The sequence below is a fragment of the Triturus cristatus genome, chromosome 6 (assembly GCF_964204655.1).
Source record: "Triturus cristatus chromosome 6, aTriCri1.1, whole genome shotgun sequence".
NCBI classification, from domain to species: Eukaryota; Metazoa; Chordata; class Amphibia; order Caudata; family Salamandridae; genus Triturus; species Triturus cristatus.
This window is the reverse complement of record NC_140589.1, coordinates 1,921,406,588-1,921,433,399: the sequence shown is the minus strand read 5'-3', so window position 1 is coordinate 1,921,433,399 and position 26,812 is coordinate 1,921,406,588. Positions and strand designations below refer to the sequence as shown.

At 38.0% G+C, this 26,812-nt stretch overlaps 1 protein-coding gene across 3 annotated transcripts; it reads right to left on the bottom strand.

Annotated features, from left to right (window-relative positions):
* Positions 1-1,741: 1,741 nt before the first annotated feature.
* On the bottom strand, positions 1,742-26,530 carry LOC146822474 (uncharacterized). Of its 3 annotated transcripts, XM_085613589.1 has the most exons (9): positions 26,141-26,530; positions 25,998-26,053; positions 25,333-25,910; positions 24,559-24,620; positions 23,801-23,859; positions 12,738-12,778; positions 4,322-4,759; positions 3,151-3,366; positions 1,744-2,103 (listed from the first exon to the last, which is right to left on the bottom strand). In XM_085613589.1, the coding sequence occupies exons 7-9, from the start codon at positions 4,757-4,759 to the stop codon at positions 1,840-1,842; spliced, it is 918 nt and encodes a 305-aa protein (XP_085469715.1). In that variant the 5' UTR covers positions 12,738-12,778; positions 23,801-23,859; positions 24,559-24,620; positions 25,333-25,910; positions 25,998-26,053; positions 26,141-26,530; the 3' UTR covers positions 1,744-1,839. The 3 variants fall into 3 exon arrangements, with proteins under 3 accessions (XP_085469713.1, XP_085469715.1, XP_085469712.1); XM_085613587.1 differs by having other exon boundaries at positions 1,742-2,103; positions 24,559-25,910; XM_085613586.1 differs by lacking the exons at positions 12,738-12,778; positions 23,801-23,859; positions 24,559-24,620; ... (1 more) ...; positions 25,998-26,053; positions 26,141-26,530 and having other exon boundaries at positions 4,322-6,913.
* Positions 26,531-26,812: the final 282 nt, after the last annotated feature.

Below are 26,812 nucleotides of genomic sequence, written 5' to 3'. Positions count from 1 at the left end.
TCCTGCATGCTGGCTCTTCGACACGCAGCGGCCTGACATCCCTTGCGGGGTGTCATCCTTGAAGCAGAGATCAGGTCCTACATTCTCAACCATCAGGTGAGGGGGCTGGTTCATCCCTAGGGGTGTCTTGGCTACATACACGCATATACATGTTGCACATACAGATCTAGGCTAGGTACATTTAGGCAAATTACTTAGGGCGCGCATTTTAGGAATATACAAGTGCTCCTGTTTTTATCCGAACTGCTTACGTTCATCTTATTAGCACTATGGTAGAAATGTATCTACTATTGACTATATTGCGCCTTGCAATCTCTTTTGCATGCTTCTGTCTCTTGATTGTCGCAGCACATATGTCTTACACAAGACTGTTGCTGGACCAATAAATACTTATTGAAACGTCCTAATCACCATCCTGTTTATTTTCTGGGATTAAGCAAGCATGAGTGACAGAGCGAAAAGTACTGTACTGTTTTCCACGATCCCTGAGGAATCAGGGTTGTCATGTTCAGTGGTTGCCAGAACCTACCTACACCACTGTAGAATACAGGGGTTTGGTAGTGGCACTGTAGAGCTAGCTGGTCTAATGGTTGACATATCCTGTGGGGGGTTTCGGAAGCGGTAGGGACACCAAGCCCTCAGTTTAAGTCATCCAAAACACGCAGGTCCTGGGGGATTCCTAGGAACTACATGACGAGATGTCTTACGAGGTAATTAGACAAGTGAATACCAAGTCTGTTACAGCACATAAGCATGACGCACTTTCAAGTTATACGCAGCACTTTATTAAATAATCTGAAGGAATATCCTGCACAAAGAGTAAATATGACAGGATGAAGAATGGTAGATGCGGGGAGATTACACAGAAAGTAAATGGGCACAGGGTTAAGGGAGAAAATATTATAGTCATTTTGGTTATTATGATTTGCACAGTGTACTATTGTCTAAGACAACGATACTTTGACAAACCTTTCAGATATGTAAACAATAATATGAAATGACAGCGCAATTCAGAGAAATAATTAGATTGTGATGCTGAGTGCTTATGGGTTAAATAACAAATTTAAGGCTAGAGCAATAGATATATGGCTGAGAGGACACTCCCTGGATGCAGTATTGATTCAGGAAACACACTACATTGAGAACAAGCATTTACAATGCAATGGTCTCGGCATTAGTAAAGTTAGAGCTATTGGCATTGTTTATGACATTGTTTTTGGGTAAGTTTTTGTTGTTAAAACATTTAAACAAAAGGTATTGTTATTTCCAATGTTAATACCTTAATAAGTCTTAAATGCAATATTTATTGCCTTTGTACTTACAGACAGAGTTAGCTACACATATATTGAGTTAGCTATTGATACAGTAAATACTAATGTTTTTTTTGTACTGTTTTCTAAAGATAAGCAAACCATAATGTTATTAGCAATTCGAATAGCTGTAACTTTAACACTAGTAGTATTGTTGGGTGACCTACTGTTTAGATAGTGTACTATTAGTTGTGAAGAGAAAGGTTTGAATAGGACGTTCTATATTCTAAATGGAGGAGTAATTATCCTTATCCAAGTGCATTAAGTAATATTTAGAAATTATATATATTTTTTTTTTAGTAACACTAGTACCCAATTTTTGCCAAATGTATACATAAGTCATTGTGTAATTATTTATCCGAATGGCGCATATAAATACATGCAAGTACATATCAAACATTATTTCGTAGAAAAAATAAACAGTAAGTCAAATGTGATTTAAGATTTTTATTAACTAAAATATTTATTTTGTATGTATCCATTTTATTCAAAGTTACAAAAGTAGTTATATTTTTGCAGATTGCATAATTTAATCTTCGTCAAGAATTTCGACAATGTGTTCATTTTGAAATATTATATTTAGTGTTTTCGGTAGATGTGGCATAAGAGCCTCTGAAAAGTCCTCAATATCTGCTGGAATTTGTAGGTGGTCCATTAAAAGCGCATTGCTTATTTGTACCGATTTTAAATGTTCATTATCTTGAATTTGTATGGTAATGGTGCTTTTTTCCTGAGTTGTATTTTCGAGTCCATATATAGTTATCTGCAGTTGTTCTTGGGGTGGCTCAATTTTCTGCAAATAGAAAAAAACATCAGTTATAAAACCCATTTTTTACTGGTTTTTTTTTTCTATATTTTAACGTGCTTTTCAGAGAAATAAAAAATTTTTTTAGATGCTGAAGGAATTTCTCCAAGATTTTTCTGTGAATTGCATTTGTTCAGCGCGGTTCAGAGAATGTGAAAAATGTAGTTGAAGGCAAAGACCCAAAGTGCGTACTTATGTGTTCTTACCTATGGAATTTATGAAGGCGGTGTTGTATTTTTTTTGATGCAGAGTGTTTCTAAATGTAGTGCAAGATGATGTAAAGGTGTCAGATATTTATAAAAATGTATGTTTATATGGCACATTTTGTGAAAAATTTGCAATAGAATTCGAATATGCACAGGAAAGTAGTGAGAGAGTGCAAATAAACTCCAAGTTAAGTAATAGGTAATGTAAAATCGAAAAGTGCATTTAAGGCAGTTTTGGATTAGTATGTATTCCAAAAAGGTAAATATAGACATAGATAGAGAGTTGGATGTTGTTTTGCTTGAGATGTAGTAATGTATGATTCTGGTGCTATTCTAATAGTAAGTTAGTGCTATATATAAAGTAAGATATTTTATGTTTCCATGTGTTTGTAGGTAAGGTGTAGATATGGACAAAAATAGTTTATATGGCATGGTTATGGACTAGCATTTTAAAATGTGTGCCAAATTATTATAATGAAAGGTGTAGTATGATTTGCAATGTATTGACCTACATGTTTTGAAGTTTGTCGTTAGGTGTTGAGCTGTAGGAAAGGTAAACAGAAAAGTTGTTTGTGATATTTCGAGAGTGTTTTGTATGAATGTATATGCATGTATTTAAAGGCGATATAGTATTTTGGTGTTTCAGCTATGTGTATGAGATTTATGTGTAGAATTCCAAATTGTATGCTGAAAAAAGAGCAACTGATGTTACTACGTGTGATATAAAAATGGTGAATTTAATGAGTCTTCTGTTCTAGATGTGTAAGTAATTTCTTTGCAAAGAATACATTTTTTGTTTTTGCGCATTGTATTTTTACTTTGTACTTACTTGCAATTGTGTATTCCGAGTAGAATTTAATATTTTTTCGTTGTTAAATTCATGCACTGTCAGATGGGTTATTTTTATGTAGCTCCCAAGTTCAATGGGAAAGTCTGCTGCGTCCCTCCACAGTGTTATTTTCACTGAGTCTGTTGCATCGTTTACTGTTATTGATTTTAGTTTTGTTTCTTGCCCTCCAATGAATACAGTTTTGGTTTCTTCCTCCTGTCAAATTTGATAAACAATCATTGTTATTGGTTCTTGCATAGATAGTATACACTTGTGCTGTATCTTTGTTTATTGGAGAGAACATGCGAGTGAAAAGTTTGTTGATTGTTGTGGTGTATTAGTTGTGTAATAGTGTGTGCTACAGTGTGTATGTTAGAGAGTGTGCGTTAGAGACTTTTGTATGGAAGTATATATATGATATAATTTGTGGGAGAGTGCACATAAAAGAGTAGATGATGATATTTTGTATAGCTATCATTTTTAGAAGTGTTTGAAATAAATAGTAAAAATACTTTACATGTTTGAAACTTGTGGGACTGTTCCATGTAATCAACACTTTACAGTGCATTTAGTGTCCAATGTGTATTTTTACAGATGTTAATGTTTTTTTTCGTAAATTATATTAGTTAAATATAATTTAGATTGTAAAATGAGCGAGTAGAGTTGCTAGAATATTGTATGTGTTGTGCAGTAAGTATAGTGCTATTAGCAGCAATGTTGTGTATTCTATTTGAGTTTCTACATCGATTAGTCCTAAATATAGCCTTTAGATGTTATTTCTCTATAAAAAATTGTTGTATGCTTGTAGTAGATTGTACTACAGAGTATTGGCAAAGTTTAAGTAGCAATGAATGAGATGGAGAGTGTCCGTTTTTAACTATTTGTAACCTTGTGGTGTGTGTAAAAGGAGTAAGCAACAGCTATTACTTGAAATGTTTGTAGATAGTATGTGTGTTGGAGTGAGTGTTGTATATAGTTTATAGTAAAGTGTGCTGCTAATAGTGTGTGTTTTAAAGAGTTGCAGTTACTAAATGGGTTTTGAATGTATGGTATAGTGGTTTGAAGAGTGTGATTACAAAGTGTGTGTGGCAGATAGTGTTGCTGATAGTATGTAAGTTTACAGACTACTACATGCAATAGTTAAGCACCTTAATTTTTTTATGATACGTACCTCTGATATTGTCCCTAATATGCTCATCAATGTCCGTAAATTAGCTTTTCTTATAGTTTTTATTGGAGAAACTGGGGGTGCAGGCGGCTGTAGCAAATATACTGCTTCTTGGGTTATTGTTTCCGGGAGCGTTAATGGTGGCATTCTCGAAATCTTTGTTTGTTTCGTTAAGATGATGACATTGTTCTTGTTTATAAAATTCCGAATTATAATTCCATTCCCTTCTTTTGTTAGCTTGAAAAAATCATCATTGTAGCAAGTTCCTTTAATGGACCCACTTTCATCAGCAAGAGCAATGTGGAATAAAATCTTATTTTCTTGCTTAGCGTTTTTGTAGTGTGTTTTTGCAGAGCATTTGACTATGTTTGCTCGTATTGCTTTTTGATACGGTTTGCTTTCCTCGTGTTTGGTTTCCTTAATTTCTTGTATAGAAATCATCTGCAACGAGACAAATAATGTAAGTAGACCTTCTGAATCTAGCATGTAAAGAAAGGAAATTCCTAAAGCAAAATAACATACAAATTGATAATTTCAGTCTATTAAATAGCTACCCATAATGCTTTGTGATCGCTATAGTAGGACTCTAGTATACCAAAGTGAGTTATCTCTTCATTAACATATATATGGTCTAAGGTTGAATTGTAGTCTGTTGTGTAGTTTTGTATTTTTTGGTGACATTGAAATTGGTTTCGCATGTATTCTAAAAGTAGTGTTGCATTATGTGATACTTGTGCTAAATCTATGTTGAAGTCGCCCATTATTATATATTTGTAGTTTGGGTAAAAGCTCAATACGCTAGTTAACACTTGAAAAAGTTTTTGTAGTTGTACATGTGGTGGCCTGTATATTATCACAAATAAGTAATCACAATTCTTTATAAATAAAGTAAAATGTAAAATGTCAATTTCGTGCTGTGTTTCATAAATTGGCAAAAGGCAAATATTTTTCTTGTAATAAACAGCAATCCCATGCTTGGTATTTTGATTATGGAATTTATCAAATAGCATCAGATGATAGTGGTCAATATATAATAAATGACTGTTCCCTTCCCTAGTTGTGTTTATTTCATTGAGACATATAATATCTGCCTTCATGATATTTGTGTCGGCTTGTATAGCTTTGTGATTTTTTTGTAGTGAACGTATGTTGTGTACAATAACATTAAAGTTTAGCAGATAATTACATAATTGTGGTACTGATATTTCTAATAGCATATCTGTCCTTAAGCGGGCCATTTCTTCATGAACCTTTGGGTGGACAACTATTTTGTCCTGCTTAAAGTTTTTAATATATATGTTTTCTAATGATTTTGCTCTGCTTAAAGCAACATAATGCAAATGATGTATTTTACTATTGTTAAAATGGATGTAAAGTGGTTCAATAGTTTCTCCTTGTGTTCTATGTATAGTACGTGCAGATGATTGGCGTAGTGGGAATTGCTTGCGTATTATTGTTATAAATTTTTGTGTAAATTGAAAATGTCTAGAGATAACATGAATTGGTGTCCAATGAGGTGAAATGTTACTGTGATATATGTGCCTATTTTCCTGTCTTGTTAATTTGCCAACATTTTCTTTATCAAAAAGAATCCATATCACATTTGGAATGCTATTGATAGTTTCTACTAATTCAACTATACCTGTTGCACCATTTGTTAAGCCATCGTTAACATTGATATTGCATGTTAGATCGTATCGTAATTTTAATGCAATATGCAATATAAATGGCAGGCCCATGGTCTTAGTTGCATCTGCAGGTAATTGCATTAGTATTTTTTTTTTTACAATTTCGCTTAGGTCAGATGCAACTGTATCTATTGCGGTTGATGTGTATACAGGGTATTTTGTTATATGTTGTAACAAAACTTCATTATTAATATTATTAACCTCTTTGTTTGTTGCCATTATATAAGGGATGGTTTTGGTAATGTTTTGGGGTGGGTCTTGCTCGCGTGTTTGTATTTGTATAATATCGTCATTAGTTTGTTTTCCTTCTCTTAATCTATTTAGTAATTGAGCAAATGGTAAGTCGTTTAGCTGTCTCATAATTTTTGTTAATTCAAACAACTTAAAGTGTGTTTGCCATAAATTTGTACTTACTGGTCTGTATGAATGCCTAGAATTTTCAAATATGTATGTGTCAAATACTGGTTTTAACTGATAAAAATCTCCAATAGCTAATATGGATATCCCACCAAAAGGGAGTTTGGACATTTTAATTTCTTGTAACCTGTTATGTATAAAATTGAAAAGATTTGCCCCTACCATTGATATTTCATCAATTATCAGCAATTTAAGATGCAATAATTCATTTTGAAGTGCACTCCTGTTCTCATGAGTGAGTGGTTTATGAGACAGCGATTGCGAAACTGGTATTTTGAATGTACTATGTAGCGTTTTACCATGGATGTTATGTGCTGCTTTGCCTGTTGGAGCTGTAAGCAATACATAAATGTTATCAGGATTTTCCCCTGCTTTGGTATTGTAATAGCGTAGTAATGTTTGGTAAAGGGCTGTTATAAGGAAGCTTTTCCCTACTCCTGCACCACCTGTGCAAAACGTATAGCAAGGTGTTTCTTTGGTTTTTATCCAATGCAAGTGATGGTATATAAAGTTAAGTTGCTCATCTGTAAGATTTTGCATCAAACTGTGATATTGGTCATCCGGCATTATATTATTGGTTAAAAGTTCATCATTACTTGTACTTCTAATGCCTAAATCAAATGATAAGTCATATAATAGTGGTTCATTTGTTTGAACTTCAGGACAAATGTTTTCGTCAGTTTCTATATCCATTGGGGGTATAAGTAATGCGTCCAATGTACAGTCTCCATTGGCATTAGGTGTTAAAGGGGTATTATGCCTATTATACTTAGTATGATTAGCGTCAACTATATTTTGAAGTTCTAGGTATTTTTCATAATATGTTTCCTTATTACCAATAATTTGATTTTCTACTCTCCAGGGATAATAAAGCATTAGCAATTCTCTGTAATAATTTTCAGGGTCATTTTTTTTATTAAACCTGCAATACCGAATTATTTTTTGTTTTTGCCGCTTTGTATAATCTGTTTCTGCAGTTTTATTTGGTATATTAATTTCAAGTTCTTCCTCATCCGAGCTATAAAAGTTGTTTTCGGTGAGGAAATTATCATGGTCTGTTGCATTTTTCTGCTTTCTATTTTTATGATTTCCATGATACATAGATGCATAGTCAGCTAATGTACACGTTTCCAAATCTGTAGGACGTTTGCTGTACTTTACTATTACATTATCATATTGTATTTGATTGGATGTATCAGGTAACAAATTTATAGTCTCAATGTCTTTTAATAAGTAGGTACGCTTTTCTGGAGGGCTTGTATTAATGAAAACATACGATCTAGAACTTTTGCGTAAAGGAATTTGAAGTATAAGATAGGCTGCTTCTTGCGCGCTTATTTCTGTACAGTTTAGGAATTTGTTACCTATATGCTTAAGCTGCTCTTTTATGCTTGGATTGTGATAAACTTCTTTTGCTGCTTGTGCAATCAACTTGCTCATTCCACGCTGTGATTTACTAATATATGATACTATATATACGGCACATGCATATGCGTCTAAGATGTATTGTATATCAATGTTTGCTTGCCATGCTTGTAAAATTGTCGTATTGTAGTTATTAATAAAGCATTCAGCTGGTGTTCTTTTTAGGAAAATTGTATTTTTTTCTATAATGCAGCGTATACATCTAACATATTGACTTAGATCTAGTTTCATTGTATCTAAAAACTGTTCAAAGGAATAATGTGAGAACTCTTGCGTGTTCATAGTTAGGTGGATTAGTTCGATTTTCTGTAAGAGCTCTTGATCAGTTTTGTCTAGTGGTAATGGTTCCAGTATAAAAGTTTCTGGCATTGGATATTTTGGGTACTGGTATTTGCATGTTCTTTTATGTTTAATACGACAATTTTTGGTATGTCCATGCTTTTGTAGTGGCAATAAAGGCTCGATATTTGTATCTTGTTGTTTTGCACAGGTTATATATTTATCTATAAAAGCTGTAACAGTAGTAACTTCTGAAGTTTCATACTGTGGAGCTCTTTCAATCCATATTATAGCATGTATATGTGGTGATCCTCTTTGTTGAAATTCTACTCTATAAAAGTAATCTATCACCTTGCCAATTGGGTTACTTTTATGCAGTAATATACAATTAAAGAATTTTCTAACTTGAAAGTCAAAATGTCGGGCACAAGTAATGGGATTTCTCTGTATTAATTTGCATTTTTCCTCCCATGACATTTTTTTGAATTCTTCTTCTGTACATTCTTTTTTTTTCTCAGTGCGTAATAGTATGTTGATTAAATGATACCATTTAGTTTCTGCTGCTGATAATGTTAAAAAAAATGTTGGTATCCCTAATTGTCTTATCATAGCAAATAAGTCTTTTTTGCATTGCTCCCAATATGGTGGTGAGCCACGTATTGTTTTTAGTATTTTATATCCCTCATTAAATTGGAAAATGCTATCTAATTTTTGTTTGATGTCTTTTGCTGTAATAATGTTACCATTGGTAAAATATTTTCTAAGTGAGATGTATATTTTGCTCTGTATTTGCTTAATATGCAACTTTTTCAATTTGAAGAAAACATTTGTCATGGAGTTTGCTACTCTTAAATCATAACTTCTTAATTCCCATTGACATATTGTACTGTAATGTATTGGTACATGCCTTTCTTTGTTTGTTGGCCTTCGCTTCCCACAAAAAATAGTGGGGAAAGCTAAATATTCAGAATCTTTGTCTTCATATAGACCCCTTGGTGTGTTATATTCTGCAGGTGCCAAGTTAATAATGTTAATGCTTTCTGTAGTTATAGTTTCATTAGTTAGCATAGTATCTAAATTCCCAGCTGCAATGTTGTCTGATGAATCTGATGTATTGTTTGCATCAGAAGTGTCATTACAAGGTGGCATATTCTCTGGTGTATATTCCCAATCTTTATTAACAGTGACTCCATATTCTTGGAACATACTGCTAGTAGTTGCTAAATATAGAGCTGCACGCTTTACTTTGTTTGGCCTTACATTTTCGAAATGGGTATAGGATTTATAGCTTAATTTGTGTTTTAATTTTATTGGAATCGTCATGTTATCATTAATTTGTCTTGGTAAAACAGTTACAGTTGTCATAACATCGGCAGGAACGTTAACTACTGCACCTGAGAGAGATTTTTGGAAGCCTCGCGGCAGCGTTCTGATTTGTAAAAAAGGTATTCTTGGCGATACTAATCTCTCTTCTAAATTATGCAAGTGTAATTCAGGTGGGATATCAGGAAATGTCATCCCATTATAGAAAGAACATGGTGGTATTTTGTCCTTGGCAATATAGTTGTAACATGTCCGGCATATATCTTCTGTTTGATATTGACTAATGTTACATTCTATGAATTTAGCCCTTTTTTTTAACTTGTGCGTTGTTTGCAAACTTTGTTTATGCCACAACTGATTGCAAATAGTGCAAGCATACTCTGGGCCATATTTAATTTGTGCATGGAAAGTACTAATTGTGGCATTTGTCAAAGATGTTATATTTGTGGCATTAAGTGTATTTTCTGTTTCTTGTTCATGCAATCTTTTTCTGTTACAGTTATTTGGTTGTACTTCTATTGCATTTGGTTCATTGTGTATCCCAGCATTATGTGTAAATGTGTTTGTTATTGGATTGGGATTGTTAATAGCTATGATAGATTCAATATGACTTGTGGTTGTGGAATTATCTGTATGCATTTGCCTATCGCTGTCGAGTGTTTCTGTAATTGTATTTTCTAGTTGTAACTCTATAGGTGTGATATGTATAGAGGCATGTAGAGTTAACTTAGTAGTATGGATATACATGTCTCTTATAGGTGTAACTTTTTTCTCTCTATGTTTTCTTTGTGTTGTCTCAAGTGACAATTTGCTAATTTTGCGTACTGTAACTGGAGTGAAGTATAAAGTAAAACTTAACGAATGTGGTACTTTGTTCTGGAGAGCCAACGTTCTGATGTAACCAATAACCTGCTCAGGTGATTTGATTTGTAAAGCAATAGAGGTCCCCTTAGCAGGAGGTATTATCTCCTCATTTTGGCTATTTGAATTAAATACAAAGTATGCATGAATCGTTTTGAATATTGAAATAGTGTATGCATTAAAACAAATCAATATACCACTGTTCAAATGCATTGAAGTAAGGGTTCTCAAAAGCCTTGCATTTTGCATTTCTGTTTGCTTTTCCTCCAACGTTATGCTCTTTTTTTGCTTAATTGCATATATAACGTCATTGTGCTCTATGTAATTGGGTAAATATTGTGGTTGCATACAATTTTCTTTATTAATTGACTGCATTTCAATATATAGTGCCTTTCCAAGTCCCATAATAGATTGCAAGTCTTGACTATCCCAACTATGTGCGGGTTTACAGTAGTTATGTAGAATAGCAAATAGACTATTTTGTATAGATTGTGTACACCTTGATGGTAGTGTAAGATTTGTTTGTGTTTGCTGTTTGTCTGTACTATATACGACATTTATATGTTGTTGTGTTTGTGGCCAAAAAGTTTGTTCTATGTTGTTCCTGATGTTAATATGCATTTTTGACAATATAGTCTTGGTGTTATTTTTTGGGCTAAGTATTTTGTTACCCTGAGTGTTATGTTTGTTTGTAGGATGGGAGCTTTGTATATATGCGTTATTATGCAAATCACTTGTTGAGCCTGTGATGTTTTGTGTCTGTATGGTTTTTGTATCACAACTCGTGACTCTTGTGTTGTGTCTAAGTGTATTTCTAAGTATATTTGCGTATGTCGGAGTATTATGTGAGTTACTTGCATATTCTGTTGTATCTATGCTAGTGCAGGTAGGTAGCGTCAGTTGTGCAGCTGTTATAGGCACAATGCAATTTTGTGAGGGGGGAATATGCTGATCACTAGCTAATGATGCTGATGGCTGAAGAGTACCTGCCTTTGATCTTTGGAGGCAATCTCTTTCATTTTGTATGCGAGTTCTTAATGTGTGTGTGAATAAATCTGTACATGCTTTAGTAGAATGCACATAAATATGCTTGTGTAATATGGCACTTGCATTTTTCTCTGCTATGAGCATTGCCTTATGTAGTGAATCTTTTTTAATTGGAATTATATCTATTGGAGTTAATTCATATGGTAAGTAATTACTATTGGGTCGCTTTAGACTATATGCCAGATTTGTTATGTACTGTATAAGCCCTTCAAATGATATTTGTATGGTAATACATGTCCCATTTGGGTGAGGCATTCCTGTGGTGTCGCGGCTATGCGAGTCAAATACAAAGTATGAATTTTCACTGTGCATAATAGCTATAACATACATATCCATGCAAAGTAAAACACCGCAATGCAAATTGAGTGCAGCTCTCAATACTGTTTGCATATTTGGCGAAGATGGGTCAAACTGTTTCAGTATATCCCCATAAGAAGGTTGTTTAAGCTTAAGCGAATAGATAGTGTCATTGTGTTGGATATAATTTGGTAAATCATCAGGATGCATAAGCTGTTCTTGATTTATGGAATGCATATCTATATATAAAGCATCCCCTAAGTCCATAATGGCATGTAAATCTTCTACAGTCCATGTATTAGCAGGTTTGTAGCTATTGTGTATGATTGCGAATGTGCTGTTTGGCAAACATTGTTTGCCCCGCGAAGTAGGAGAAAATTTGTTATGCCCTTGATGATAAGCTGCCTGCAGTATTTCCATGATATTAATAGCGACACCAAAATATTGTTCAAATAAACTGCCGGTATTAAACTACCTATTATAGGTTTGTATTGTAGCGTTCTTTGGATGCTGTATTTTAGTGTTGTAAGTTTCTTGTATGGACTATATATCTGTATGCTTCTATACAAGTATAATGCTAACTAGCATATATTAAAATTTATATACACTTTCTAACTTTTCTGAGTAGTTACTATTTATTTGTATAGCTATACAAGGTTCATGCAACTTCCCTTGTGCTGCTAATAACAGTAAGTAATAAATAGATGCTGTTCAGCAAACTAATTTCGGTGAGATAGGTTAGATGTATACTTTATTAAATTTATGCTATATGCATAGGATTCTAAAATGAATAGAAGTGTCTTCTAAGCATGCATTTGTTGTGTGTTTCTATACGCTTGTAGTGTTTCCACGAATGTTGTGCTTTAAGCAAAGGTCAGTGTTTCTTAAATAGTCTGTGAATGATGTTTACGGATTTGTAAGCACTAGACTTTCTCAACAGCCTATAGGTATCGTTAACAGAGGTTATGCATGCTGAAAACAATGAGTATGTTTCAAAAAATATATATATATATTCTAATGATCCCAACTGATTTGTTTTCACCACAGGCTGGTGTATCAACAATAAATTAAGATACTTTCACCTTGATGCCTTGAAAAAGAATGCGCAACTTCTCACAGTTATCTATGGAAGAATAAAAACAAGTATTAATGTTGATTTAGCATAGTAATATACAGTAAGTTGTCAATAGTAACGAAATTAAGTAATTTTTGCATGGCTCATAAAGTTGGTAGATGTAATGGAGGGAAAACACAAGTAGAAATTGTATCCCAAAGAGCAATACAGATGTAATAATATGGAGATGGTTTGTAGTGTAAGGTTTCTGTCGAGTATGGTAGAAAAAGTGTTGTAAAATGTAGCATAGTGTAGACAATGTGTAGCCAAAAAAGTGTACATCGAGAATGTGTAGCAGAATGTGAAGAAAAGAGTAGTAGAGTGTTTTTCTTAGAGTATAATATTTAAATAGTTTCATTAAGAAAGACAAACAGTACGGTACAAAAACAAAGGCAATAAAACTTGTCAGTGCTTCACATAATTCATCCCATGGTAGTCTGCAGCACGGAATTATGCAACATATTGGCGCATGCGCTAAGGTACAGGGGCTAAGGCAGAGGCGCAAAGTAACACGTGTTATGCCACATGTGTGAAGTCACAGAATGTGTGTGCTGTAAAGAGTAGATGGAAGAAATTGTGAATGAGAATGTATGCTAAAGAGTGTGTGGTACAGAATGTGTAATAGAGAATGCATGGTGTAAAAAGCATTGTGGCCAGTGTGTGCTATTACAGTTGAAAACAGGGACAGCAAACTGAAAAACTTTGAGAAAAAGTTGACAGCGCCTCACGTAAGTAACCCCATTGGAGTTTGCAGATTGGTTCTCACCTGCATGCTCACTTTCGCATCATCAGCTATTGTCAACTTAAAGGTTTAAAGTTTGAAAAAAGCTAGGTAAACAAAGAGGAGAGTAAAGAAGAGGCAGTGTGTTATACGTCAAGGAGTAGCAAGTGGAGTAAGAGTAATGTATGTACAGTACAATTTTAAAGGATAGTAGTGAGGATAAAGACAGTAGAGATGTAACCATTAGCTCTGGTGCATGTTGTGAAGATGTACATAAAAATGCGTGCAACAGGTAGTATGGTAAACATTATGTATAATCATAGTGCATGAGAGTGTGCAACAGAGCACGTGCAATAGAGCGCATGCAACAGCATGCATGCAACAGAGCGCATGGAAAGGAAAGAGGGCGCGTGGAAAGAGGGCGCGTGGAAAGAGGGCGCGTGGAAAGAGGGCGCGTGGAAAGAGGGCGCGTGGAAAGAGGGCGCGTGGAAAGAGGGCGCGGGGAAAGAGGGCGCGGGGAAAGAGGGCGCGGGGAAAGAGGGCGCAGGGAAAGAGTGCGCGGGGAAAGAGGGCGCGGGGAAAGAGGGTGCATAAAGAAATAGTCTATTAATGGCGCAAACACTGAGCTATCTAAAGGATAAACTTTCTTAAAAATTTGACAGTGCCTTACATAAGTAACATCATTGCATTGTGCAGATTGGTTGTCATGTGCATTCTGACTTTCTCATCATTAGTTATTGCCAACAAATAGGCTGGAAGTGTGAAAAATTTGGCGGAAAATAAAGTGAGAATAAAGAAGAGCCAGTATGTAGTATACATGGAGTAGAAAGAGCAGTAAGAGTAGTGTGTGTAGTGTTGGCTTGATAGTAAAGGCTAGGAGGATAATAAAGGTAGTAGAGTTGTAAGCATTAGCTAGGGTGCATGTAGAGGAGATGTGTATTATAATTTGCACAGTAGCTAGTATGTTAAAGTGCATACCAAAAGACAGCGTGTAGTATTGCATAGAGCGTGTGGCAGAGAGGCTGTGGTAAAGAGCTGGTAGTACAGAGAGTGCCATAGAGGCTGTAAATATAGTGCGTGCTATAGAGTATATGCACCATGTTGTTATATGCGCTAAGTTACACGCGCTAAGTTACCTGCGCTAAGTCACAGTTGCTAAGCCACATGTGTCAAGTTACACAATGAGAGTACTGTAGAGAGTGGCTAAAAGAGTGTGAATGAGAATGTGTGCTAAAGAATGTGTGGTACAGAATGTATAATAGAGAATGCATGGTGTAAAAAGCAGTGTGTGCTATTACAATTAAAAACAGGGATAGGATACTGAAAAACTTTGAGAAAAAGTTGACAGAGCCTCACGTAAGTAACCCCATTGGAGTTTGCAGATTGGTGCTCACCTGCATGCTCACTTTCTCATCATCAGCTATTGTCAACTTAAATGTTCAAAGTTTGAAAAAGCCAGGAAAACAAAGAGGAGAGTAAAGAAGAGGCAGTGTGTCATACGTCAAGGAGTAGCAAGAGGAGTAAGAGTAATGTATGTACAGTACAATTTTAAAGGATAGTAGTGAGGATAAAGAGAGTGGAGATGTAAGCATTAGCTGTGGTGCATGTTGAGAAGATGTACCTAAAAATGTGTGCAACAGGTAGTATGCTAAAGATTATGTAAAATCATAGTGCATGAGAGTGTGTGTGGCAGAGAGCATTTAAGAAGTGCATGCAACAGAGTGTGTGCAAAAGAGTGTGTGCAAAAGAGTGTGTGCAAAAGAGTATGTGCAAAAGAGTTTGTGCAACAGAGTGTGTGCAACAGAGTGTGTGCAACAGAGTGTGTGCAACAGAGTGTGTGCAACAGAGCGCGTGCAACAGAGCGCGTGCAACAGAGCGCGTGCAACAGAGCGCATGCATGCAACAGAGTGCATGGCAAAGGAAAGAGGGCGCGTGGAAAGAGTGTGCGTGGAAAGAGTGTGTGTGGAAAGAGTGCGTGGAAAGAGTGTGGGTGGAAAGAGGGCGCGTGGAAATAGGGCGCGTGGAAAGAGGGCGCGTGGAAAGAGGGCGCGTGGAAAGAGGGGGCGGGGAAAGAGGGGGTGGGGAAAGAGGGGGCGGGGAAAGAGGGGGCGGGGAAAGAGGGGGCGGGGAAAGAGGGGGCGGGAAAGAGGGGGCGGGAAAGAGGGGGCGGGAAAGAGGGGGCGGGGAAAGAGGGGGCGGGGAAGAGGGGGCGGGGAAGAGATTGCGGGAAAGAGGACGCGGGAAAGAGGGCGCGGGAAAAAGGGCGCGAGAAGAGGGCGCGGGGAAAGAGGGGGCGGGGAAGAGGGGGCGGGGAAGAGGGGGCGGGGAAGAGGGTGCATAAAGAAATAGTCTATTAATGGTGAAAACACTGAGCTACGTAAAGGAAAAACTTTCCCAAAAAGTTGACAGTGCCTTACATAAGTAACATCATTGCATTGTGCAGATTGGTTGTCATGTGCATGCTCACTTTCTCAAAATTAGTTATTGCCAACAAATAGGCTGAAAGTGTCAAAAATGTAGGGGAAAATAAAGTGACAATAAAGAAGAGACAGTATGTAGTATACATGGAGTAGAAAGAGCAGTAAGAGTAGTGTGTGTAGTGTTTGCCTGATAGTAAAGGATAGGAGGATAATAAAGGTAGTAGAGTTATAAGCATTAGCTAGGGTGCATGTAGAGGAGATGTGTATTACAATTTGCACAATAGGTAGTATGTTAAAGTGTATGCCAAAAGACAGCGTGTAGGAAAGTGGGTTGCATAAAGCGTGTGGCAGAGAGGCTGTGGTGAACAGCTGGTAGTACAGATAGTGCCATAGAGGCTGTAAATATAGTGCGTGCTACAGAGTATATGCACCATGTTGTCATATGCGCTAAGTTACACGCGCTAAGTTACCTGCGCTAAGTCACAGTTGCTAAGCCACATGTGTCAAGTTACACAATGAGAGTACTGTAGAGAGTGGCTAAAAGAGTGTGAATGAGAATGTGTACTAAAGAGTGTGTGTTGTGGAGTGTGTTTTGGAGAATGCATGGTGTAAAATGCATGCTGTGGTGTGTGCGCAATTTCTGTTGAAAACAGGGTTAGTAAAAGGAAATAATTGTATAAAAAGTTGACAGAGCATCGCGTAAGTAACACCATTGTAGTTTGCACATTGGTTCTCACCTGCATGCTCACTTTCTCATCATCAGCTATTGTCAACGTTTAGGTTTAAAATATGAAAAAGAAACGAAAACAAAGAGGAGAATAAAGAAGAGGCAGTGTGTCTTTTACGTTAAGGAGTAGCGAGAGGAGTAAGAGTAATGTATGTAGTGTTAAATTGTAAAGGATAGTGTTGAGGATAAAGGTCAGTAGTGATGTAAGCATTAGATGTGGTGTATGTTGAGGAGATGTACTTAAAAAGGTGTGCAACAGGTAGTATGGTAAAGAGTATGTAAAAGCATAGTGCATGATAGAGCGTATGCCAGAGAGCATTTAAGAAGTGCATGCAACAGAGTGCGTGCAACAGAGCACGTGCAATAGAGCGCGTACAACAGTGTGCGTGCAAAAGAGTGTTTGTAGAGGATTAAAGTATATTATTGCTGGAAAAATTGACATAGGCAAAGTCCAAATCCCCTGGTAGTGTTGAGTGTTTAATGTCAGTAACACTATTGAGGTTTGCCAAATACTTTACTTGTATCTTCACTTCTTCATTGTTAAATTTCGGCAGCATATAGCTTGAAAGTTCCCCAAAGAAAGGATTAAAAAGAGGCGCGTCTAACGACCAACAGTAGTCTTAATGTAGGCATTAAGTATGATATATGTAGAGGAGGTGTCTCTAAAAAAGTGCGCTTTAAATTGTATTCTGTACAATATAGCATGTTAAAGAGTGCATGTTAAAGATTGTATGGTAAACAGTGCAAACGCAAGACTGTTTGTAGAAAACTAAACTATATTGCTATCTAATAAATTCAACTGCTCTAACGTAAAATTTGCCAGCGCCTCATGTTATTAACACCATTCGAGTTTTCCGATTGTTTGGCATGTGCATGCTTACTTCCCCATCAACAGCTAATGCCAAATGTGGTTTATATTCACATTTTCACGATGTCACACAGGCATTTACATAAACCTACACATACACACTGCTTCATTCAATCGTGAATTTAAGTACTCCATGCAAACTTCCCATTTTGCTAAATTCTTTAAAATCAATAATACATTATTTGATTGTGCACAGCCATCTATGTATTGTTTTTTGTGGCCCAACTCTTTTCTCTCCCCTTTCCCATAGCAAGCATTTGTTGAGGAAGTTTCCCTCAGCCTGCCCCACGCTCTTCAGAATCATGGGTGTCTTTTTTTGCAACTTTTCTCTTTTGCCCAGCCGGACCCATATTTGATGGTGGGCATGTTTCTTCTATTTTATCTTTGGCCTTTTCCGGCTTATGTTTATGGCTGTGAGGCAAATTCTTCATGAAGCAGTATGGCAAGCAATGTGCTATGTTTTTTGGCTGTTTTGTTGTTTGCTTGCTTTTTATCTAACTTTTTGTTTCTCGAGCTTAAGCGGTGTGGGTCATTCCGGTGCAGCGGCGTGCAGGGAGTGCTTTCCTCGGTAAGTATGGTGCTGTTTGTGGGACTTAGGTAAGGCATATTGTAAGTAACTCATTTTTTTTTTCTGTTTCGTTACAGGTCTTCAGCAGTGAGGGTCGTTCCAGTGCGGCGGCATGCAGGGAGGCTTTTCCTTTGTAAGTATGGTGTTGTTTGCGGGACTTAGGTAAGGCATATTGTATGTTTTGTAACTAACTGTGTATCTTTGTTTGTTTACAGGGCTTCATCGTTCTGGGGTGCTACGGTGGAGATGCCTACATGGAGCACTTTCCCCAAATGTATAGTGCTGTTTGGGCTATACATCTATTAAAAAAAGCTAGCATTAGCTACGATGTTTAAGAGGTGTGCTACAAATGGTGTGCAGTAAAGTATGTGTATTGAGAGTACGTGTGGAAGAGGGCGTGGGGAGGAGGGCGCGGGGAGGAGGGCGCGGGAAGGAGGGCGCGGGAAGGAGGGCGCGGGAAAGAGGGCGCGGGAAAGAGTGCGCGGGAAAGAGTGCGCGGGAAAGAGGGCGCGGGAAAGAGGGCGCGGGAAAGAGGGCGCGGGAAAGAGGGCGCGGGAAAGAGGGCACGGGAAAGAGGGCGCGGGAAAGAGGGCACGGGAAAGAGGGCGCGGGAAAGAGGCCGCGAGGAAGAGGGCGCGGGGAAGAGGGCGCGGGGAAGAGGGCGCGGGAAAGAGGGCGCGGGAAAGAGGGCGTGGGAAAGAGGGCGCGAGGAAGAGGGCGCGGGGAAGAGGGCGCGGGGAAGAGGGCGCGGGAAAGAGGGCGCGGGAAAGAGGGCGCGGGAAAGAGGGCGCAGGAAAGAGGGCGCGGGAAAGAGGGCGCGAAAACACTGAGTTAGCTAAAGAAAAGTTGCCCACAAAGTTGACAGTGCGTTACATAAGTAACACCATTGCATTGTGCAGATTGGTTGTCACGTGCATGCTCACTTTCTGTTTATTTGTTTTTTTTGACAAATAGGCTGAAAGTGTCCAAAAAGAAGTGGAAAAAAAGGTGAGAATAAAGAAGAGACAGTATGTAGTATACATGAAAAAGTAGTTTTGAGCAGTAAAAGTATTGTGTGTAGTGTTTGACTGATAGTAAAGGATAGGAGGATAATAAAGGTAGTAGTTGGAAGCATTAGCTATGCAGCATGTAGAGGAGATGTGTATTGCAATGTGTACAGTAGGTAGTATGTGAAAGCGCCTGCCAAAAGATAGCATGTAGAAAAGTGTGTGGCATACAGTGTGTGGCAGAGAGCCTGTGGTAAAGAGCTGGTAGTACAGAGAGTGCCATAGAGGCTGTAACTAAACTGCGTGCTACAGAGTATATGCACCATGCTGTCATATGCACTAAGTTACATGCGCTAATTTACCTGCGCTAAGTTACCTGCGCTAAGCCACATGTGGTAAGTTACACAATGAGAGTACTGTAGAGAGTGGATAAAAGAGTGTAAATGAGAGTGTGTGCTAAAGAGTGTGTGGTGTGAAGTGTGTTTTTGAGAATGCATGGTGCAAAATGCATGGTGTGGAGTGTGAGCAATTACTGTTGAAAACAGGGTTAGGAAAAAGAAAAAATTTCAGAAAAAGTTGACAGAGCCTCACGTAAGTAACACCATTGGAGTTTGCAGATTGGTTCTCACCTGCATGCTCACTTTTTCATCATCAGCTATTGTCAACTTATAGTTTGAAAGTATGAGAAAAGCAAGGGGAAACAAAGAGGAGTATAAAGAAGAGGCAGAGTGTAGTATACATAAAGGAGTAGCGACAGGAGCAAGAGTAATGTATGCAGTGCACAAATAATAAAGGATAGTAGTGAAGATAAAGGCATTAGAGATGTATGGTGCTGTTTGGGCTATGCATGTAGTAAAAAAAGCTAGCATTAGCTACGATATTTAAGTGGTGTGCTAAAAATGGTGTGCAGTAAAGTATGTGTATTGAGACTACGTGTGGAAGAGGGCGCGGGGAAGACGGCGCGGGGAGGAGGGCGCGGGAAAGAGGGCGTGGGAAAGAGGGCGCGGGAAAGAGGGCGCGGGAAAGTGCGCGGAAAAGAGGGCTTGGGAAAGAGTGTGCATCAAAAAATAGTGTATTAATGGTAAAAACACAGCTAGCTAAAGAAAATAGTTGCCCACAAAGTTGACAGTGCGTGACATAAGTAACACCATTGCATTGTGCAGATTGGTTGTCACGTGCATGCTCACTTTCTGTTTATTATTTTTTTTTGACAAATAGGCTGAAAGTGTCCAAAAAGAAGGGAATAGAAAGTGTGAATAAAGAAGAGACAGTATGTACTGTACATGAAGAAGTAGTTTTGAGCAGTAAAAGTAGTGTGTGTAGTGTTTGACTGATAGTAAAGGATAGGAGGATAATAATGGTAGTAGTTGGAAGCATTAGCTATGCTGCATGTAGAGGAGATGTGTATTACAATGTGTACAGTAGGTAGTATGTGAAAGCGCCTGCCAAAAGATAGCATGTAGAAAAGTGTGTGGCATACAGTGTGTGGCAGAGAGCCTGTGGTAAAGAGCTGGTAGTACAGAGAGTGCCATAGAGGCTGTAACTAAACTGCGTGCTACAGAGTATATGCACCATGCTGTCATATGCGCTAAGTTACATGCGCTAAGTTACCTGCGTTAAGCCACATGTGGTAAGTTACACAATGAGTGTACTGTAGAGAGTGGATAAAAGAGTGTAAATGAGAATGTGTGCTAAAGACTGTGTGGTGTGAAGTGTGTTTTTGAGAATGCATGGTGAAAAATGCATGGTGTGGAGTGTGAGCAATTACTGTTGAAAACAGGGATAGGAAAATGAAAAAAAATCAGAAAAAGTTGTCAGAGCCTCACGTAAGTAACACCATTGGAGTTTGCAGATTGGTTCTCACCTGCATGCTCACTTTCTCATCATCAGCTATTGTCAACTTATAGTTTGAAAGTATGAGAAAAGCAAGGGAAACAAAGAGGAGTATAAAGAAGAGGCATAGTGTAGCATACATAAAGGAGTAGCGACAGGAGCAAGAATAATGTATGCAGTGTACAAATAATAAAGGATAGTAGTGAAGATAAAGGCATTAGAGATGTAAATTTGCTGTGGTGCATGTTGAGGGGATGTATATAAAAATGTGTACAAAAAGTAGTATGCTAAAGAGTATGTGAAATGATAGTGCATGAGAGCGTGTGACACAGTGCATGCAACAAAGCGCACGCAACAGACCGCGCGCAACAGAGCGCGCGCAACAGAGCGCGCGCAACAGAGCGCGTGCAACAGAGCGCGTGCAACAGAGCGCGTGCAACAGAGCGTCACACGCGCTAAGTTACACGCGCTAAGTTACACGCGCTAAGTTACCCGCGCTAAGTTACCCGCGCTAAGTTACCTGCGCTAAGTTACACGCACTAAGTTACACGCGCTAAGTTACACTCACTAAGTCACACAATGAGTGTGCTGTAGAGAGTGGATAGAAGAGAGTGAATTTCAATGTGCGCTAAAGAGTGTGTGGTGTAGCGTGTGTTTTGGAGAATGCATGATGTGAAATGCATGGTGGCGAGTGTGCGCTATTACTGCTGAAAATAGGAATAGCAAAAGGTAAAACTTGTACAAAACGTTTGCAAAGCCTCATGTCAGTCACACCATTTGAGTTAGCAGATTGGTTCTCACCTGCATGCTCACTTTCTCATCATTAGCTATTGTCAACTTTTAGTTGTAAATTATGAAAAATCATGGAAAACAAAGAGAAGATTAAAGAAGATAAAGTGTGTAATAAACATAAAGGAGTAGCGAGAGGAGTAATTTATGTAGTATACAAATATTAAAGGTTAGTATTGAAGATAAAGGCAGCAGAGATGTATGCCAAACAGTGCATGGCATTTTTAAGCTATGAACCATATGTTCTGAATGAAAAAATTCATTTTTTTCCAACGCGTGATTCCCCAAAAACAATTGCACAGTAGTATCTGCATTACTGCGGGTAATACATACATGAACGCCAATGTTTGTACAGCAAACACTAAAATTAAGTAACCTTCGAGGAGCGATGAAATAATTTAGAAAAGGATACCTCGTCCCGCTAGCGTACTTTGTGAAACCCCTCCCACCCCCTCCAAAAGTCTAACAAACATCACATGACAAAATGTCACTGCTAGTATAAGCTTAACCCCCCTCCCCCCCTTTTCGCCCCCCTCATCACACACTTGTTTCAGTTGGTTCCATTAGCATAGAAGCCTTAGAGATTTAAGTAAGGTAAAGACGCGTTTTAGACGGTACCTATACGTAAACAATGCACCTTGAAAGCATATGCAAAGAATTCCAACCGGAAGATGGTAAATGTATTCAAATGTCAAGAAAAAGGAATAGAAATAAAGCCAAATCTATAGAATGCGCGCACCATAACTGCAATCATAGGCCAAAAGTCAGATCCAAAAGGAGGCATGCACATGAAAGCATTTCACATAAATGTTTCGCATCACAAAACACATTTTTCCAACAAAAGTAAAACAGTCGTAAGACATGTAAAAAGTAGCAAGCGCATTAATATTCCACTGGTGCGAAATTTGTATAATAGCATATAATTGCAGATGACTTGCAACAGTCGCAAGTTTGCAATGCAATCGATGTTAAAGTATCTTATGCATAGAGTGTTTCAGTGAGGAGGAAATAAGTGGCAAACTAAAGCCAAACGTTACCGTAATAAGGCTAGCATTAGTGCACATGACAAAATGGCACTGCTAGTAGAAGGTTAACCCCCCTACCCCCCTTTTCGCCCCCCTCATCACACACTTGTTTCAGTTGGTTACATTAGCATAGAAGCGTTAGAGATTTAAGTAAGGTAAAGACGCGTTTTAGACGGTACCTATACGTAAACAATATACCTTAAAAGCATATGCAAAGAATCCCAACCGGAACATGGTAAATGTATTCAAATGTCAAGCCAAACGAATCGAAATAAACCCAAATCTATAGAATGCGCGCACCATAACTGCAATCATAGGCCAAAAGTCATTTCCAAAAGGAGGCATGCATATGAAAACATTTCACATAAATGTTTCGCATCACAAAACACATTTTGCCAACAAAAGTAAAACAGTCGTAAGACATGTAAAAAGTATCAAGCGCATTAATATTCCTCGGGTGCGAAAATTGTATACTAGCATATAATTGCAGATGACTGGCAACAGTCGCAAATTTGCAATGCAATCGATGTTAAAGTATCTTATGCATAGAGTGTTTCAGTGAGGATGAAATAAGTGGCAAACTAAATCAAAACGTTACCGTAATAAGGCTAGCATTAGTGGTGCAAGCAAAAAGAGCAAGTCAATGTACTGCATGTGCATTCGTTAAAGTTGGCCTAATATGTTTCGAAAGCTGTTCGGTTTTAAGCTAAAAACAAAATGATGGCATCTAAACGTTACGCTTACAAATCAAAATAAGCAGGATAACCAACGATGGCGAAGCGGTACCGTAATGTATACCGAAATACTGGCGAAAGCCAAAAGCATCCAGGTTATGTGCTGTCTATGTGTGTCCCTTCTAAATTCTGCCCAATCTACGCTCACCAAATATTTTATTGCAAACTTGACAAACAAAAAAGCGCGGGTCGGAAGTTTAAATGCATTCAGATACGAAGCGCACTGTGGTAACTACAAAGCGCCTAACATGTTGCCAAAGGTTGAGATCGCAAAACCACTGCACTTGTCATTAGCCAAACACGACAGAAAACGTTCAGTGAGTTCATTGTGTAAACGGAAATACAATAGAAGCTGCTTACCTTTTAGCAATAGAGATCGTTTTGGTCGTACTGGATGACCCACGAAATGTCTTGAATGTCTGCTCTCCCAGTTTAGGTCAAGGAAAAGAGAAATAAAAGGGAGTTAGTTCAAATGTTTTCTGAAATCTAGCCATCTATTCGAAAGGCAAATGCATTGTAAGTTGTATTTTAAGTAATAATTGTACGATTTTGGACAACAGAGCAAGTGTGCAATGCAATCCAGGGAAACGTTTGTAATGCAGTGTGCGCCTCACAAAGTATGCAAAACACGCGTACCGTAATGTGTATAGTAAGAGTGGCAAACACCCAAAAACTGCAAAATAACGTGGTGTGCGTGCGTGCTCCTTATAAATCGTGTTAAATCTTTCCTAGCAAGTGATTTCTTTTCAACGATTGTAATCGCGGCTTCGAAACTTAAAGTCAGCAAGATACCAAACGATGGCGAGCCGGTACCGTAATGTATATATAAATCGCGGCGAAAGGTAAAACATTAATGTAATGTGGTGTGTGTGCGTGTCCCTTGTAAATTCTGCCTAACATATGCTAGTAAATCTTTTCGTTGCAGCTTTTAAATAAAAGTGCGGCTTTGAAAATTTAAAGCCATAAAGACACTCAGTGAACTTTGCTAATAAATAAAGCATATAACATGTTTGCAAAGGTCAACATTGGAAATTTACTGTACTTGTCATTAGCAATCCACGATAGAAAACGTTCGTTGAGTTTATTTTAAAAAGGGCAATACAATTGAATTTGCTTACCTTTTTGCAATAGAGATAGTATACTTCGTACCGGATGAACCACGTAATGTCTAGAATGGCTGCTGTTCCAGTTCAGGTCGAGGAAAAGAGAAATGAAGCGTATTTAATATAAATGATCTCAAAAATGTAACCATAGATTCGAAAGCAAAAGGCATTTCAAGTTGTATTTCAACTAATAAATGTACGATCCCTGACAACAATAGCAAGTCTGAAATGTAAAGCATGGAAAAGTGTATTATGCAGAGAGCGCTTCACTAAGTATGCAATACACGGGAAACGCAGCCAATCGGTACCGTAATGTATTTATTAATAGCGGCGGACACAAAAAGCATGCAAGGTAATGTGGTGTGTGTGCGTGGTCCTCACAAATTCCGTCAAATATTTATCAGCAAGTGTTTTTCTTTGTAAAATGCAAGTAATCGCGGCATTGACAATTAAAGGGAGCAAGATACCAAACGATGGCGAAGCGGCCCCGTAATGTATATAATAATCCCGGAAAAAGCATAAACATTAAGGTTATATGGGGTGCGTGCCCCTTCTAAATGCTGCCCAATATAAGTTAGTCAATTTTCCCGTTGCCGATAGTAAATAAAAGCGCGGTTTTGAAAATTTAAAGGCATCAAGATACTGAGCGGACTTTGCTAACAATAAAAGCGCCCAACATGTTGGCTAAGGTTAACATAGTAAAACACCAGCACTTTACATTAGCAAAACACGATACAAAACGTTCAATGCGTATATTTACAAAACGGCAATACAAATAAAGTGGCTTACCTTTTCGGAATAGAGATAGTTTAGCTCGTACTGGATGACCTGGAACCAAGCAATGTTTTCGAATGGCTGCTCTTCGAGTTTAAGTACAGTCAAACCGGAGGAAAGGGGAGTTACTTTAAATGAATAACAATAGAGAAGTAACACTTGTTTACGAACAGCACGCGTGTGAAATCTTCTTGTTGTCTAGCCGTATGCTAATGTTTGGGTGGTGGTCTTCCTTGGATGAAAGGAATGTCTGCCTGAGAGTGTGTGCTATCGTTAGCGAGGAGGTGTGAATTCCTGGTGAATTGAATGTGAAAGCATGCATGAGACAGATAGCGATCCAGCAAAAGGAAACGCGGCTCCAACCTGTCTGACCGCGTTCAAAGTTTTTATCAAAGAGAATTCACCGCAAATGCGCTGTAAAGCTTAAACCTCCTTTACGAACACAAAACATTCTAAATACAGGCAAAATACGAAAATAAGTAAACAGACTTACCTTTAGATGCCTTACCTTAGACCCGCCAAAAGATTAATACCTACAGAGTAAAGGTCCTAAAGCACGATGCTGCCCGGGATAGTCAGGCCCGCGGAAGTCCCTGTAAAACCCCCCCAAAAAATGTCTTAGTGAAATACGAATCAGACAAGATGTCTTATGAAAGATCCGCAAACACCAGCATACATACCGGCTGAAGTAATCTTTGCATGACGCTTCCCAAGGACGGATCGGCCCGGTGAATTCCTGTGAAAAAAAAAGTAAAAATACAAGCGTTAGATAAGGGACAGACAAGATGCTTTACTACAGAGGCGGCAAACGCATTATACATACCCATGGAAAGCAGTGCAAGCACGTTGGTTCCCGGGAACGGGCCAGAGAGAGGCATACCTGGAAAACAAACAGAAAGTAATTTATTCCAATAACAACCTGAGGTAATGCCTACAATTGGTGAACAAACTTCAAGTGACCCGTTTATAACTGCGTAGCACCTACCATGCGATCTGCAAAAGACTGTCACTCTCCCCCAATAGCAGATTATGTTAAAAAACGTGCCCTTTTGATAACTCCCAAGCATTACAATCAAAGTAAACGCAATTTTACATTGAACATATTACGTTTCAAATAATTCAATTTAGCTGTCTGTAGCTGCGCCCGCCTACCGTGAGATCTAGAAAAGCGTGCCACTCCCACCACATCAGATCCAACCCAAAAACGTGCCCCACCCTCACCGTACGCAAATATTGAATTGCACACAATACACGTGACTGTACTTCCGTTAAAAATCCTGTATTCCAAAGAAATAAACCGCCTAACATACAACCTTAAAAAAGTGAACACATCCCCAAAAATTACAGCATCGATAACTCTCCAACATTCTAATTATCGTCAAAGTAATTTTAGAATGAACCTAAAAAGGAATAAAAGATTCGCACTTACCTGTCTGTAGCTGCGTCACTCCTACCGTCCGATCAGAAAAAGGATGACACTCCCAATACAGCAGAT